Source organism: Centruroides sculpturatus, unplaced genomic scaffold, assembly GCF_000671375.1.
Source record: "Centruroides sculpturatus isolate CEXI.00-Female unplaced genomic scaffold, Cexi_2.0 scaffold719, whole genome shotgun sequence".
NCBI lineage: Eukaryota > Metazoa > Arthropoda > Arachnida > Scorpiones > Buthidae > Centruroides > Centruroides sculpturatus.
In genome coordinates this window covers 294,311-312,021 of record NW_019384910.1, presented here as the reverse complement: position 1 = coordinate 312,021, position 17,711 = coordinate 294,311, and the positions used below count along the sequence as shown (strand labels likewise).

The 17,711-nt window shown below is 36.1% G+C and overlaps 1 protein-coding gene and 2 long non-coding RNA genes across 7 annotated transcripts in view; 1 reads left to right on the top strand and 2 right to left on the bottom strand.

Moving 5' to 3' along the window:
• LOC111631638 (poly [ADP-ribose] polymerase 2-like) overlaps positions 1-17,711 on the top strand; it is an 87,704-nt gene that overhangs the window by 3,455 nt on the left and 66,538 nt on the right. For all 5 annotated transcript variants that reach the window (XM_023375935.1, XM_023375936.1, XM_023375938.1 and 2 more), the window contains exons 3-5: positions 42-185; positions 2,632-2,777; positions 2,856-3,075. In XM_023375935.1, the coding sequence (XP_023231703.1) occupies positions 42-185; positions 2,632-2,777; positions 2,856-3,075 (510 nt within the window). The remainder of the gene's footprint in view (positions 1-41; positions 186-2,631; positions 2,778-2,855; positions 3,076-17,711) is intronic.
• Positions 5,540-8,330, bottom strand: LOC111631641. The gene is made up of 3 exons (XR_002757734.1): positions 7,557-8,330; positions 6,366-6,553; positions 5,540-6,286 (listed from the first exon to the last, which is right to left on the bottom strand). It is a non-coding gene; the product is annotated as an uncharacterized LOC111631641 (long non-coding RNA).
• Positions 8,447-10,030, bottom strand: LOC111631643. Its single transcript, XR_002757735.1, has 3 exons — positions 9,379-10,030; positions 8,823-9,043; positions 8,447-8,748 (listed from the first exon to the last, which is right to left on the bottom strand). It is a non-coding gene; the product is annotated as an uncharacterized LOC111631643 (long non-coding RNA).

Here is a 17,711-nt window from a genome sequence, read left to right as displayed (position 1 = left end):
TCTTTTAGACACACACAATTAACAAATGTTTTGTATTACAGATATCCGTTCTGCCTCCGGAATTTTGTCATTTCAAACAATTGAATTCTCTAAAAATTAGTTCGAATAAATTAATAAAATTACCTGAGAATATCGGAAAATTGAGAAACTTGAAGGTGTTTATGGCAAGAAATAATTGCCTGAAGGTATGTTAGTTTGAAATTATATCAAAACTTTAGATTGTAATGAAAATATATTTAATTAAAACCATGTTATCACTGTATAAGTTATCTTTTTCTTTACTGGAAGTTAAGTAAACCTAGAACAGGAGTCACCAAACTTTTTCACAGCGGGCTATATAACAGAGAGAATGACAAGAGTGGGCGGCATAACCATATTGTTCAATATAGTATACTGAATACACAAAAAACTCTCAGATATCTAAATCATACTCTAAGTAAAAGTCGCCGAATTTTTCATTTCACTGATTTTCCCAAAAATTATATTACTGTCAAATGCAAAAATCAGATTGAACCAATTTTGACATTTTCACTTACACTTATTTTAATTTTTCTACATAATAAGTTCATCTACAATCCATAATATTTCCATATAAATAAATATATTTTAGCTCATTTGTGGTACAGTGCAGTGGCGAGCCGGATCTGGCCCACAGGCCATAGTTTGGTGACCCCTGCTCCAGATTCATAGTCACAGGCATATGAAAAAACCCAAATACTCGATTTTTAATAATATGGTTGTTAGATCCACTAGATAAACAATTATAAATTACAATCAAACTTTGAATATCATCATTGGTTTATCTCTGAAATCATAATTAAGTCAGGTGTAGCATTGTATAGATCATGTGTTAGATGGTTTGAAAATTATAATTAGGAGATGACAGTGTTGTTTGCAGAGCCAAATCCTACGTTTCATAATTTATGGATATCAAAGAGGTTCCCTATTTAATATTTTTGAGTAAAATCCATTCACTAGTGTTTTATAAGGGCAATGTGACATGGCTGAGACACTTCAGTATTGGCCTACTGCTTTTGGTGACCAGGGATTGAATTTGGGTGAACAATAAGCATTTTTCACAGTGTTTCCTGGCTATTTGTGGTCCTGTCCATCCATTGTGAGCCTGGCAAAACTCACTACTGGTATGGATAAAAATGGCTCTCTTAGTGTCTACAGGGTAGAGAGCCAAAAACAAACGGGGTGATGTGCTGTATTGAGATTTGACTGCATTAAATAAAGAAAACAAATGAAAATAATTCTTGTGTATAAAAACCATTGGCTGTTATGTATAAAAACCATTGAGGTCAACTACTTTGATGCATTCATCTCATATTTTCCAGTACTAAATGGTCAATATAGCTGTTTACAACAGAGTATTTACTTTGGTATTTATCCAGTACAAGAGAGCTCTTCCTGTCATTGCACAATAATATATATAGCATATTGTGCATTACTTTCACTGCAATGTTTATGATAAAATAAAGGAATTTATTCAAAAAGGAACATATTTAAATCACAAGGGAGTTCTTTTGCAATACATAAATTTTTCAAATTAACAAAATGCAAATTAAAAACAGTGTTCAGAGATTGTGGCGATGCTAATGTAGTCTGCTAATTGATAGAGTACTATGGCATCACCTTATACTCACAAACACTATGAAATAATTATACTGAAATGAGATGAAATGCACAAAAAGTAAGCACTTAATTTCTCCAAGATGCAAGATGTTTTGAACATGTGCTATAGTAAAATAAAGCTGACTATTTTGCATTAATTTATACAATGGTTTTTATCAATTTGGTTAATACAATTGGTTTTTATCCTTTACAATTGGAGATTTTTTGTCATGCTATGCTATGCTTTATCCTTACACTTGGAGAAACAGAGATTATTTACATATTGCCATGTTACTACTGTGCAATTTACATATACTTCTTTTTTTAATTAATTTTATTTATTTTACTGTAAACATTGCAGTGAAACTAATGTTTCATGGGCTATGCATATACTTATTATACTTGTGTTTTACTGTGCACCTGGATAAATATTAAAGTGTGCACCTTGTACAAGATGCGATGAAAGTGACTAGGTTTGAGAAATCGCTATAATTTCTACTTTAAAATTCAATATGCCATTCACTGACTTTCTCAAATGACGGCATCATGATGTGTTTGGACGGCCACTTCTCTGCCCGTCTACAACCGAACCTGTGGCTATTAGCCTCGGATGACAATTCTTGATTGTGGCATGATGTCCCTTCACCATATGCCACCATCTCCGCAGAGTGGCCACACCTCGTAACATGCAACAATCTATATTTGTTCCTGAACAGATGGCAGTCGACCATCTCTCATGCCACTGTGCGTGTAGCCTCTCTTGGTCACTGTCCATACCACTGATGCAGGAGTTATAAAATTTCATTGGTTACTTTACAGTACATGTACACATAAATATTATTATGATTGTTGTTTTTACAGAAATTATGGCAATTTCTCAATGCCTAGTTACTTTCCACCCGCTTGTGTAATAGCTTATGATTATAAGCAAGTAATTAATGACACTTTAAATAATTTAGTTTACTAACATTTCAACAGAATATTAAACTTTGTTATTTTATAATTTACTTTCAGTATCTACCAATATCAATTTTGACCTTGCACCTAGAAGTTTTAGATATTACAGACAATTCATTCAGAAGTAAACAAGATTTATCCTTACCAAAGTTTGAAGTATATTCTCTTTTAGACTGTGCTTTTCTTAGCATTAAGAAATATAAGTAAGTAAAATAATTTCTATATAAAAACTGAAGATTAAATAGTATAATTTAATCAAAAATTGTTTTTTAATTCTATAGTTTACAGTACAGACCGGAGGATGTGCCATCCCTACTACTATCATATTTAGACAATGACTACGGTGAATGTATATGCGGTAGGATTGTCGTTTCTAGCTTATCGTCCACCATAATATTTTCCAACGTAGGAAAGTCGTCAGTGGTTACCTATTCTCATCGCCTAAATCCCACAGTACCCATCAAAATACATTACTGCTCCCTAAACTGCTGGAGAAGGCAGGTTCGTGGTTACACCATATGCATATAATTTAACTTAAAAATACTATACGAAAGTTTAAAACAATATTTAATAATTTTAAATTATAATCTAATAGTCATATAGTGTATAATTTTATCAAAATTGTAATTTTTAAAAGTATTTTACCATAAGTTCATCTTAAATTTGTCGGCTTGTCAGACGGAAATATGAAGAAGTGTTTCGAAGAAAATTTTGCGATGCTAAAAGTCGAACTTAGGATAGATTTAAATCTTATAAACTTGACCTCTTACACAAAGAAGTTTTAAAGTATTTACCACTTTTAATCTTGAATATAAAAAAAAAAAAACAATTCTATGTACATTATTGTATATAGTTTACTTGTATATTGTATTTTTAATTCTCAATGCCATTAAAATTTCTATAAATTTTATAAATATTTTGAGGTTATCACATCTAAAATCTTTGAAATTGTTGCATAATACAGGTAAGTGCCATTTAGTGACGGATTGCTTATACAACAGAGGTACCGAAAGATTACAATTGAGCTGAAAAATTTCTAGTCACCTGTATTTTTTCTATGTTTAGATACATAAATAGTTATCCATCGTGTTGTTACAGCCCGTATGAGTAGTAGAAAATACCATATAGTTTTGTCTAAGTATACTCTATGCTTACGGTAGCTAAACAGTGGCTTGCAAGCTAAGTGTCATCTAATTATTATAATTAAATATATGGAAACGGATATATGTATGTATCCATTATATAAAATACGGTTTTAATAGAGAAAGTCGATCCTGGTGTGGCAAGGTTTAGCCAGCCCTGCTCTATGCTGTTCTCTTATGACATATTCTTTGGAATATATCCCTGTTGTCGAGCAGCACTTGCCTGTATATGTAAGACATACATTAATAAACACTATCCATTAAATTTATCAAATTCTTAGATATCGTTTTAATTATAAAAATAACATAATTATAATGCAAACAAATGGAAAAAGTATGATTTTGAATGATGACGTGGATCTAAATTTGGTGCTATTTTTATGCTTAGACAAACCTGGTGTAGTTTTACGTTGAAATCAGTTTAAAAAAAATAACTTTTAATACTTAAAGAAACTACCCAAAGAAAAGGTCCAAATTCACTGGTTTGTTTTGGGCTTGTAAAACCATTATTCAAACTGCAGTGATCTGGGTTAGAATTGAATTCGAATTCAGTTCCGATCCAGTGGTACCGAGTGTTGAGAGTTTGTCATTGCGTTTTAGAGTCAGATTTGCAAATGCGTTTTCTATGATTTTTGATTAAAACTACAAATATTTCAATTACTCGTGTTTCATTTAAATATTTTGGAGCCTTAATTATGGGAAAGTACTGATGACAAAGTGGCTGTGACAGTTAAGAAATTATCCTATCACTTTTAAACGATCCAGGTTTGAATCCAAGCGGGCAACTCCACGGGAATTTTTTTGCAGATGGTCTGTCTCATGTGTCAGGATCTGGCTGTCCCATTTTGGGCCTTGCTAAACCCGCAATGGATTGGACAAAAGGCCCACAGGGAACAAAGTATAATGAGCGGACAAACCGAAACTAGTTCATGTGAGAGACAATACAACATCACTAATTTTATTAGAAAATCACAGAGAAAATGTAGAACTGGAGTAAAGAATGTTCAGTTGATGATGATGTAGAGACCACTTGGATTTTTAAAATATTCCTCACAGATTCCAATTAGACTCACGCTGTTACAGCCAGATAGTGTGGAATGGGATCTGAAATGTTTCATCCACAAAAAATTGTGTGTGTGAATCCAAACTCCAGATCCTTCGGAATAACGGGAGGAAAATTTGCAATTCAAGAGGGGTGAATGGAAATTTGCCTTCAGTGCGAGCACAGCCGGAACTCATGATGAAAGCGAACCTACGGGGTTTCTACGCACCTGGAAAGTCAGGGATTTTTATTAGTGTTCAGAAAAAAGTCATAGAAAATCAGGAAATTTGTTTCCTTGGCTGCCTTGTTGATTTTGTTTGCTAACAGTAAGTGTAGCTGTCTGCAGGCAGCAAGAAGAGTTGTGGTACAATGCAGCTTATGAAAAGGGGATGCGGAATATTTTCAGGATCCAAAATTTCCCCAAAATTATAGCGCACAAAATATACAAGCATACAACAATATAAATTGTTATTTTTAAATTTTGAATTACTTTTAGATTTTAAAACTGCTGCATTAATTATGTTGTAGTATAAGTTTGAGAGAAAAATTTAATAAATTTATACTTTTGTGCATGGATTATACAGAATTTTTTCATAATAATTAACGGCATTTTTCTTTTTTCAAAACCGTGAAGTTTTATATTTATGATTTGATAAAAGGATAAAGTATTATTATTTAATAAAACATTTTAGTTTTATGTAGATAAGACATGCCATAATTCTTTCTTGTTTTGTTTTTAATTTTACTAATTTGTCGATTATAAAAAATATATAACTGCTAATTAGAAAAATAACCAGTTAAAATGTTTGAGAAGCAATAGTACATGTGCATAGTAAGTCAAGTGCTGTTTTATTTTGTTAATGTGCCTGACCTTAAGGGACATCAGGGTTATTTTATTTGAAAGAGCTATTCCTAATTTCTTTTTTGTATTTTTGGTCACTGAGAGGACCTTTTTGTCAGACATGTAGTTCTTCCAGAAGCACCCCATCGTGTTGTGTTGCATTATTGCAATGCCTACTACCATGGGTATTGGAATAATGCAACACAACACTTGGCTAAGTGGATAAAACCACTAAACATTGATAATGGGTTCACACCTTGCCAACAGACTGGCTGCATTGAATTTTCCAAGTTCATGTGTGGACCAGTTTCCCATAGAAAGTTCTCTTGGGAGGAAGATTGCTCAAGTGTTGCTTTGCTTTATTCCATCAATCCAGTATAATGTTTATACAATATTTTCATAGAACTGTTCACCGATCTTGTTGCAACGCGCGCAGTTATAAAGAAGATTGACAGCGATGTTGTTTAATAAACTTTGGTTATATTTTTATTATCACTCATCTACTATACAGTTACTGGAATTAATATAAACTATATACATTCGATTACATGAGTAACTATAATCCTGTTACGCTCGATTAATATTCAACATAATCAATCCATGCCCATCATCGGAGGACCCATCATGGATGGGGGAAACATCATACTTGGCATCATGCTCGGCATCATGGGTGGATCCGCTTTGAGCCTGGTTAAGGAACACGAAATTTAATTAAGTAAAACATTTAAAATTTGTTAAATTAGTTAACAATAACAAAATGACTCACGAAATAATTGGAATGGGAATGATGATGAATTTCTTTTTGGCTAAGGATTTAGTCAACAAGAGCTTCAATAACTTCTTTCTGGAAGCTTCTACTCCGTTTTCGTTTGTACTCAACAGGAGTACAACGAGTACAGATATACACAATACAGTAGTAGTCTTCATTCTCTGTGAAGGTGAGTATTACAGGAGCTGAAAACATGAATGTGTTACTTTTTCTTGAACTGAATAAAAGCCCAAGTTTAACTTTATTCTATCATATTGTGTAAAGATCCAGCTGTGTGAATGCAGGCCCTATATAGCTGTCTCTTTACGCAATACAATAGCCAGGATGTTAGGGCCCCTCTAAGCGTGGAGCCGTGGGCATCTTGCTCTTTACTCCGTACCCTATAAAAATATGTAGCCTGTTCTTCCTGTATGAGGTAATTATATAGAAATTTGGCATTGTTTTTATATAATTTAAGCCCTAATTTTATCATATTTCTACTTCTGAAAATAGTAAAAGCCCTCTTTTTTAAATAAATAAATGTAAAAATTAAGAGTAAATTACTACATTAAGTGGGCATGAAGCAGGTAAAACGACTGTTCCTAAATCAAAAGTTATTCTCATTAATAATTGGCAACTGTCGAGCCGAACCCGTGACTAAATTTGTTTATCATCTCGTCAAATCTAATAAATATAATCTAATTTAGAGAATATACAATAAAACAAAAGTACAGAAGAAAAGTCGATGGTTCAAGCTGAAAGACGGAATCGGAACCGCTAGAATTATCTGAAAGATATCTGAGGAGGAACCACCTCAGATATCTTTCCAGATTACTTGGAAGATATTCGAGGTGGAACCACCGGATTACCTGGAATATATTCGAGGTGAAACCACCGGATTACCTGGAAGATATTCGAGGTGGAACCACCGGATTATGTAAAAGATATACAAGGTGGAACATCGGGTTATCTGAAAGTTATCAGGGATTGAACCATCGGATTACCTGGAAGATATCAGGGATTGAACCATCGGATTACCTGGAAGATATTATCTATAAACTAAATTAGTTCTTAAAAATTCTGGAATTGATCCTAAGAAACTAAATGATCTTTAAAACCAGTTCCACTGATGTAGCCCTCATAATCGAAAGAAGGTTAACGTTACTGGATCGCCCAAGACAGCAGATAGGAACATAAATCTCTACTCACCGGTCTTGTCTGATGATGTATGTGCGTCACCCCGATATTAGTGGTCCTTCTTATAATCGAACATGAGGAAAAATATTAGGAATTTTTATATAAATTGTAAATTAATTAAAGAAAATTGTCGACCCTTAAGGTTAATCGGGATTGTAACCCGGTTATCTATATCCCACCCATCGATCAGGAATTCCTGCTCGTATTCAATTAATTTTGCTCTCTGTAGTTATATTAGGCACACATCTAGATCGTAGAATAAATTAATCCCGTGAAATTATTGAATATTGATGGTTTCGTTAAATTATTTCGAAGTTTATCGTTCCGCCAGGCCCCTTTTACGTAAGTACAGAGGTAAGATCTATCGCGCGATACTTGATACTGAGATCTAGAATTCCGACTAAGTACTTGAGAAAATTGAGTGTGTGAGGCCCCTTTAAAGAGTAAAATTATCTGTTAAAATCGCCATCCAGCGCTTTCTTAGTTTAGAAATTAGAATTAAGTAGGAGCGTTATTGTATTGACAGATCCTGGATCCTTCAAAGAACAATTTGGAGTGTAGATTTGGTTGTTTGGTGTGGTCTTTGGCGTGCAGATTCAGTTGTTTGGTGGTGGTCTTTGGCGTGTAAATCCAGTTTTTTGGTGTTTGTTCGAGTGATAATCCAATTCTTTGGTGGTGGTTTATGGATTGCAGATCAGGATTTATTCAATTCTATCCCTACAATATACAGCTGTAGCTGAATAAACAGAGGGAAGACCAGTCTATCAACACATCATAACACAACAATAACAGAATATCTTGTGCTATTGTTGAATTATATTGTTACAGTATGGTTCCAAGAATAAAGAAACCCGAATCTTTATTAATTACTTTATTTAATCTAACAAAAAGTTACAAATTTATTTAAGCATTTCTCGATACAAATCGGGCACAATGATCGAATTAAATCGATAAAACTCGATTTTTCTCGATCTCTAAACTCTTTTCATAAATAGTCTCTCGTATTTCGAAACTAAGATCCATACTTCTCCATACTTTTTTGGGAGGTGGAAAAACAACCCACCTAATATTTTATTAGGAAAATCACCAGATATATCCGGGATATCCGAAATTGTGGTAAAATTTCCCACCGATTGTGCCTAGTTTCGTTGCGTATCCGACATGTTTGAATCCGTGAGAGAATCCTTTGCCAGCATGGCCCAAGCTGAAAGTAAGAAAAGATCTTATCGGTTTCAAATATCTGACCATTGAAAGGTATTTTGAAATCGTTTCTCTTACCCTAAGATCAGGGGAATGGGCAAAACCACCAATTTCTTAGCGTGGTGAGCTTTTAAACCTTTGAACTTGGACAATAAAAGATACTTCCATAGTTTCTTCTTTAGGTATTTATGCTTCGTTAGGCCATCGTAAACAAACAGATGCCCGGAAGAAGCTGTAACTATCATGGTGCATAGGAAAATTAACATTAAAATAGTCGATGTCTTCATAATAAATAACACCTAAAAATGAATTAATAAATATATATTAAGTCCTTCAATTATTTAATAAAATTTGAATATTAAATAATGAATATTAGCAGCTATTTACTGAGTTTTAGCTGTTGTAGAGCTTCAAGATTTCACGGACTGTACGTTACTATACAGCTAATTTGTATGCAACCGTGTACAAATTATTTATTTATCTTGATCGTAGGTTATTGCATTAATCTAGGGTGTTGCAATCGTACTAAACAACCCATTTTATTTTTTTTGGGTGCTTACTGATTTCAGATCTTAAATTTTAAGGAGGATTTCGTGAATTCTACGACAGATTCAAAAAATTTAATTAACAGTACCTGAGGATAGGCGGAGTAGTAAATCCAAAATGGTGTTCTGGAGGAGGATGCCGATGTATGCTGGAGGCTAAAGAAGCAATATGCTCCGTTTACGATCGATGTGTTTATATAGTTAAGTGTTTTTTACTCGTTCGATTGTTGCACATGAGAATCGTGTCAGTTATTACTTTGGAACGTGTAGGGTTGGGTTGCAGCGTGAGAACTGTGCACAAGAATGTTGAACGTGTGGAAGAGAAACGTTTCTTCCGTTCTATAATTAGATTCTTGTTCATTCTGCACGCTTACACTCGATACCCAATTATTATCTAGTGTCGAAACTGAGAGAACTTCCGCCTCCGAAGATAGTTTAAGTGTCGTTGGTTTGTTCGTGAAACAGCTGTCGTCCTCTTTATAGTGTGAAAGCGAGACTCGACGCTAGTTTTGCTTTTAAATGTCCTCCAGGATTCTCTTTAATAGGACCCATCAGTGGCCGAGTAGAGCCACTAAACTCGGGTCGTGGGTTCGATGGATCAGACACGTGTTTTCCGGGTTTTCGTGTGTCTAACACCTAAACAGGGTCCAGTTTTCCCGTAGAAAGGTCCCCCTGGGCAGTTCGATATCGTGTCGCTTTGCCTTATTCCATCAATCCCACTATCCTATACTATTGGGTTTATGTGGAGTTTTCTGGGCTTTCTAAAAGGGTACTACCAGTAGCAGAGTGGATTAAACTGCCGAACACTGGTAGTTGGTCGTGGATTCGCACGTGGCCAACGGGGTGAGCACGTAAAGTTTCCCGGGGTTTCTTCACTTTTTAACACCTGAGCAGCCAGTTTCAGTGGTGCTTTATCCTATAGACACACAGAGTAAAGTTCGCGTTAAAAACGAACGCCGATACGGGAGGAATGGAAAGTCTTCTCGGGAGGCACCCAACCCTTGACAGATAGACCACGTGTTACGTTTCCTTATCCCATCAATCTAATCTTATATCTCATAATAGGTTTGATTGTGAGGGGAGCAAGTTATCAGATTTGTCAAACTAGACACTTCCATGTTTCCCCCTTTGATCTTTTAAAGGCCCATTATATAGTTTTCAAGTGCTCTTACAAGGTTGTAAACTCTCGTGTAAGAGCTCGTGAGCACTTAAACAAGAGTTTTTATAAGGGAATATCCTTATCAAAGATTTCAGCTTTGATAAGGATACTCTCATGAAAAATACTCCATTTTAGATCATTTTACTAGACACAGGCACTATCAAGGAGTCTCAGAGTAATTTGGCTGGGGGCTTAAATTTAAAAACTTTGGCTAGGGGGTATTTCTACATTAAACATAATATGGATGTTCTCCCTGTTACGTACTGACCAGCGAGACAGTTTTATTTGAGGCCTCATATATATATACACGAGGGCCCCAAAAATTTATTAATTCTACGAAAGGGGTTTCTTGACACTCTAAGTGTAAGCGTTATCACAGGAAAGCCTTATGTGATATTTGGCTCGTTTTGAGGCCCTAAATTCAACTGTGTTAAGAAAAACCGCTTTGTTTTATTTAAAAGTTATAATACAACTTTTTAATGCGTTACGTTAATTTTGGCCGTACTGGGGCCTCAAAAAATAAGTTTTTAAGGCCTCCGTAGACATCTGGAAGGTCAAAGGCCCTTTCTATTTGAATATATGTTAAGTGATATATGTAATAGTTAATAATTTAATTCAAACCTCACATATACGAAGGCCCCAAAAATGTATTGATTCTACGAAGGGAGTTTCTCGACATTCTAAACTAAATGCGAGTCTCATTTCAGGTGAGCCAGTAGGGTTGCTTGGCCCTTATTCAGACCCTAAAATTCATTGTATCGGTAGAAACAACCCCTCTATTTTATTAAACTTTCAACAATGTAATACAATTTTTTAACGCGTTAGCGTTAATTATTGGCCATACCGGGGCCTCAAATAGCAAGTTTGTAAGGCCTGGGAGGCTTTGAGCTCACAAAGGCCCTAAACTAATTAAATTTGTTAACACATTTTTCCATTGTGTTAATTTATAGACTTCACTCGAGAAATTGTGTGTTCGATTCAATACAATTGCTTTGTGTTACGAAACAATAATTAGTATTTTCCCACATTAAGTGTATTTTGTTCTAAATAATCCTAATTATACTAAGTAAAGTTGTGTTCTAAGCATTATATAAAGTGCTACGTGATAATTTGAGTGTTTGTTTATATTATATTTCCCTGCGTAACTTGGCTCTTGCCTGTTTTCTTTGCGTAATGGCTACCAACATGGCACCGTTATCTAATTGTAATTATTTATTTAATGCTAATCGACAAATAAATTAGATTTTTGAGTGTATTTTGTAGATTTTAATATCTAGAAGTTTGTTGTCGGGGTTAAATTTTTCAAGAGAAAGATTCATCTGTAAGCATCTCGTTGGAATTGTAATAGATCGTTAGAAAGTGTGAGATAACTCCACGAGGATTGTAAGAGAACATCGTGAAGATCGTAGATGATCCTGAGGCGATCTTGAATATTGTAGATGATCCTGAGGCGATCTTGAGTGTTGTAGATGATCCTGAGGCGATCTTGAGTGATGATCCTGAGGCGATCTTGAGTATTGTAGATGATCCTGAGGCGATCTTGAGTATTGTAGATGATCCTGAGGCGATCTTGAGTATTGTAGATGATCCTGGGGCGATCTTGAATATTGTAGATGATCCTGAGGAGTGTAGAAGACGATCATGAGAATTGAGGGAGATCCTCATCAATATTTCAGGATGAAGTTCATGTTCCAACTGTTATGTCAAGTTGCATTAAAATAAAAAGACACGTAAACTGGAGCTGCGACTTTATCCCAAGTCCGACCATTAAGATATTCGATTAAAATTAACGAAACAAAGATTAACACTAGACTAAATAGAAAATGAGTTTATTGATGAACACCAGAATTAAAATTACAAATAATGTTAAAATGAGCGTAATTGGTCGAATTCGTTAGTCGTACATTCCTCCATAACCCATATCGAAACCGGAATGGCCGAACGAAGACATCATGGATCCCATCCTGTAAATGCATATACCTTTCATTTAGGGCATCAAATTTTAACCATTTGTTAGATATTATAGAAGAAAGTACTTACATAAATGGGATGGGGAGGATGAGAACCTTCTTATGTTCTCCCAGAAGCTTGGCCATGACCAATAATTTGAAAAGTTTCTTTTCTTTCTTACTTTCCGATACATGGAATATGCTGCTCATCAGCAAGAACACCAGGATCGTACAACAGGCCGCCTTCATGCTAATAAGTGAAAGTACTGTTACTGCGCCAAGAATTTTAATTGGAAACGCGCTTAAATCTTTAAAAGTTCTCCGTAGAGGGTCTTGGTTTGTTAGAACCACCGGAGCACCCATTGACTCCTAGGAGAAGCTTTAAAAATCTTCAACTTACCTTTGACAGGTGCGAGAGGGATAAGATTTTCAGCATTCTAGTTATTGTTAGCGATCGTGTGTATATATATACATGAAGAAATGACAATTTTTCAATTGTTTATGGTTATTTGAGTAAGATGATTTTCCACTCGATAGTTCGTCGCCCACCCCATTCTCTTCGAACCGATAAAGCCAAATATCCTCGAAAGGTCTTCGACTTCTTACTCCTCTGTCTTGTTACGTGTAGTTTTAACTAAGGTCGAGGGGTCAAGATCTTCGAAAAAATTCGACTTTGACCTCGTACAGTGTATATTAAACCGAAATTATTATTCTTTCGAATTCCAGGTCACAGACATTTTGAAGGAAGGATCGTTCCACTTTCGTTCGTGGAGGAAAAATCCCACTCTCTAACTAAGTAGTTAGTTTATTTCTGATGATGATGAAATTTTTGGACGTAACGACCTCGAAAACAATATATCCTCCATCGATTTTATTATTATTATTACTACTCTTGGGGAAAAATACAGATTTTTCTGTTTAATTTCCATGTAAACAGCACGGTTTTTACTCTCTTCTGTCTCGAATTTTGGTCTTGTACTCGTTGCAAATGGCCGTTACGATGTTATATTACTCAGAAAACTCTCATAAACAGTTTTCGTTACGATTAGGCTGAAGTAACACGGAGAAATCTCACGAGTCATTCAATAAATTGCTTTAATTTATGGGATTTTACGCGTTTCGAATGGCTGTTACGATGCAATATTACGCAGAAAAAAACGCACAAACAATTCGGTTACGATCGGACTGACGTAACACGGAAATCTGTTGTAATTTATAGAATTTTATGCATTTCAAAATTCAGCTGTTACGATCAGGCTGGAGTAACGTAGAGGAATCTCACGAGTCCTTTAATGAATTTATTTATTTTATGGGATTTTACGCGTTGCAAATGTCTGTTACGATGCAAAATTACGCATAAAATTCGCGTAAACAACTTTGGTTACGATCGGGCTGAAGTTACACGGAGAAACATCACGATTCTCGCTTCGATTTATGGAATTTTACGCTTTGAAAATGCGATTTCGCATTAAAAAAAAACAGTAAATAAACAAACTTAATTATTCAAATAATCGACCCACTTCCGAGCAGCGTTGCGTGACGGAGTTAAATAATTATATAATCACTTGGAGGGCCTCCCACAGTAACCATTTTTAGGTCAACGTACCACCTTCAGAAAAGCGGCCCAATTACGACAATAAATAGGCAAACAACACGGATAAATAGAAAAAAAATCACTTTATTAATGATGACATGGATATAATTTATACAATTTGTTACTCGTTTCGCATGCGTAACATTTTATGGCATTGACTATCACCCGGTTAATGAAATATAAAATGGCAATTTTCTTACACCAGTATGTACATACACGTGTTAAATTAGCTTGGTCACCACCATCCGTGACCACCACCGAAACCACCACCGAAACCACCACCTCCTCCGTGCCATCCGTGACCCACTGTTACGTGCGAGTGTTTCTTGATTCTGTAAATAAAAACGTGGAGGTGTTTCTATTAAAAAAAAAATCTCTGGAATTTGCCCATTTCTACGTAACGTGTACTTACGGTATTGCAAACGGTATGGGGAGTAACACGATTTTCTTGCTACTACCGGCTAATTTAGCCATCAGTAACATCTTTAAGAGTTTTTTCTTTCCGGCATCCACCTGAACGATCACCGTCGTGGATATTAGGAGCGTTGAAAACACCAAGATTAACACGAACGTCGTACTCCTCATCTTGTCGGCTAGATTCTACGTGAAAAAAGAATACGTAAATTTTATATTATAGAGTAACTGTAACGCGTTAAAGCTGGCGATATTTACGTAGAAAGTTTTCTCCTCTTAATCCACCAATTCAAATGGCAACAACTCGAAAGTCCTCCAAGAAAGGGAATGAGCGAAAGCAAGATTCTCATCTCCTACTTATAGTCGAACTGCGTAACACATTTTACTTGTGTTTTTCCAGGTTTTCACTGATCCCGAGTTAAATTTAGAAGCGGGCCGATGCCCCTCATTTCCCTCATCCCTAATACATTTGGGTCAAACCTTGTTTCCACCCATATCGCCTCGAGTGGTGGAGTAACCTCTCTATAAAATGTCGACCAGACATTTTAATGAACTCGCCAAGTTGCGTTACGTTGCATTGCGCCCTACGCGTTACCAGTTAAGCCAAACCTCGATTTAACGCGGATTTCCCTGCTTGGCTGTGCCTCCCACTCCCACTTTCCGAGCTTAATTACGTTCGGCCCTGAACGTGTCGGGGGGACCACGTTTATACTTTGCGACGGGCCCCATTTCCATAATCAGAATTGAGTATTGTGGCTCTTAAAATACACTTTTTTTTAAAGCCAGAAACTCGTTTATAGCGAATAATTATTTTCACGCGTGAATCTGATGATAAACCGAGGTTTTTCAGCGTTTATGACAGATTGATGCCATTTATGTAGAGTAAAAAATCTGTATAACATTTTATTTAGTAACGTTTTTCGAATAAATCTTTGTTAATTTTTTTTTATACACAAACCTCGATATAGCGCCCTACCTTATACAACATCATTATAGAGTGCCAATTAATACTCAAGGACGGATCTTCCTCTTAATGCTAAGTAAAGAATGCTTTAATTACCGCGAATTCTAATTTTTATTGTTCGATTTATCGCCAATTTCGGCGGCGCTATATCGAGGTTTCGTTATAATATAATTTATTTCAGTTTTTGCAGTCCGTGCGTCGCCATTTGCAACGCAAAGTTGTGGATTTCTGGCGCGTATCAACTCCCAGAGAAAGCGACCAGATTTCGTGCGGTTAAATTTCCCTTCGGTGGGGAATTTTCGTGTAATAAACCTCATATTATCATTATATAAATCACTTTATAGATAATGAACCCTCATAATTATATAATTCACGCTCTTAACGTGGAGTGAATGCTCCCTCGGGGGGTGAAACAGACCCTTTTCTGAGTGGGGTTCGTAGTTAATGAATGGGCACAGGTGTGAAATCTCCCTTCTTAATAACTTTTAAGTTAGTGTAAATTCTACCCCCTAAATAAGAAAAATGAACGAATTATTCGTGGGGAATGCAAGAATTTTAAAAAGTTAAGGGGTGAACATGGTCTTTTAAAGCTGTGCTGTGAAGAGTAGCTTCGTGTAATTAGGGCATAGATGATTTTCCCTTAAATTAGGCTAAATACAACCCTTCTAAATAAGGAAAATTGACGAATTATTCTTGGGGGTGCAGGAACGACTTTTAAAAAGGGAGCGTTAAAGTTTTGCTGTGAAGAGTAACACACAGAATTAGTAACTTTACGTGTTTAAATGACGTATAAAAGAGCAAAAGAAAACCTTATTAAAACGTACAAAACACACTTTATTGATAATGTCATTATATACAGTGTTATTTAATCAGTACAAAACACATTTAATTAGTGTCAACGTGTCGACACTTCCACACAGTTAGTGAAGTAACTAATAGAACGTATGTACACGAAGATTCGTTAAGGCGAGGAGGTCGTTACCACCAACCGCCGCCACCTCCACCACCGTGCCATCCCAGATCGCCACCTCCGTGCCATCCGTGATCCAAGGAAGCGTGCCAATCTTTCTTAATTCTGAAAATAAACCAGGCGTGACGATCAGAAAACCAGTAGAAGTGGGAAAGGACCGGTTTAAACGTTACTTACGGGAAGACAAAAGGAAGCGGTATGAGCACCTTCTTCTTTCCACCCGCCAGTCTGGCCAATAGCATCATTTTTATCAGCTTCTTCTTGCCAGCTTCCGCTCTGTCTACCATCAAAGTGGCTAGGAGCAGCGAAGAAAGCACTAACGCCGCCACCAACTTGTTGCTCCTCATCTTGGGCGATGATCTGCGTGATAAATTAATGAAAAATTCGTGAAGGGCACCCCCTGTCGAGCGTGTGACACTTCTTAAACGAGGCGATAAAGCGCTCTCGCAATACTTTTGCAGCTAAAAATAGCCAAAACAACTCACTGTTCTGTCAGAAGACGTGACGAGAATACGACGTGGGACTTCAAATTCCTCTTGTTTTTTTTTTCTTCTGAGAGAGTACAATAATCCAGAACCTGTCCAAAAAAAAAAGTCTCGACAGCTCGTTAGAATACGATGACAGAATGACTAGAGAAAAGGGTCCACATCTGCTACTTATAGTAGGACCCAGTAACACATTTATTCGGCTTTTTTTCCCCAGCTTTCCACTGATTGAGAACTGAATTTTGGAAGTGGGCCGATGGCCCCTTCTTCCCTGGTCGACACTTACATTTGGGTCACAGAGTATCTCCACCTCGATCGCCTCCAGTGCTAACCTTACAACATTCCTCAAAAAATAAATTACTATAATTTGAATTGAAAGTAAGAAAAAAAAGAAACATTTGCTGATAAAAATCACTAAAAAAAAACACCCGCCATTTGAGGTTAGTTTCAGATGATTTCTCTCAGTTTTCATCCCCGGAGAAGGTCAATGGTAGGGAGGATTTCAGAAAGGATGGATGGGATGAGGCGGGGCAGAACACGAAAGATCTCTTCGTAGGCTGCCTCACTGAGCCTCTACGGTAAACTGACCCCTATTTAGGTGTTGGACACGTGAAGAAACTCGGAAAAATCCACGTGACAAGCCTGTTGGTCGGGTGCGAACCCACGGGTATTCGGTGATTTCACACACTCGTCCATTGGTAAGCGCGATTTCAGAAAAAAATGGGTTTTTCATACGAAAAACCCAATTTTATCTTTATGATTCCTATTCTTTGAGAAGATGGAAGGTAATTCTTGAAGGTCCTAGTCTTCGGGAAGATGAAACAAGACTAGGATCTTCAGGAATTTCAAGAAAATCTTATTCTTCGTGAAGATTATGTATTTTCAGC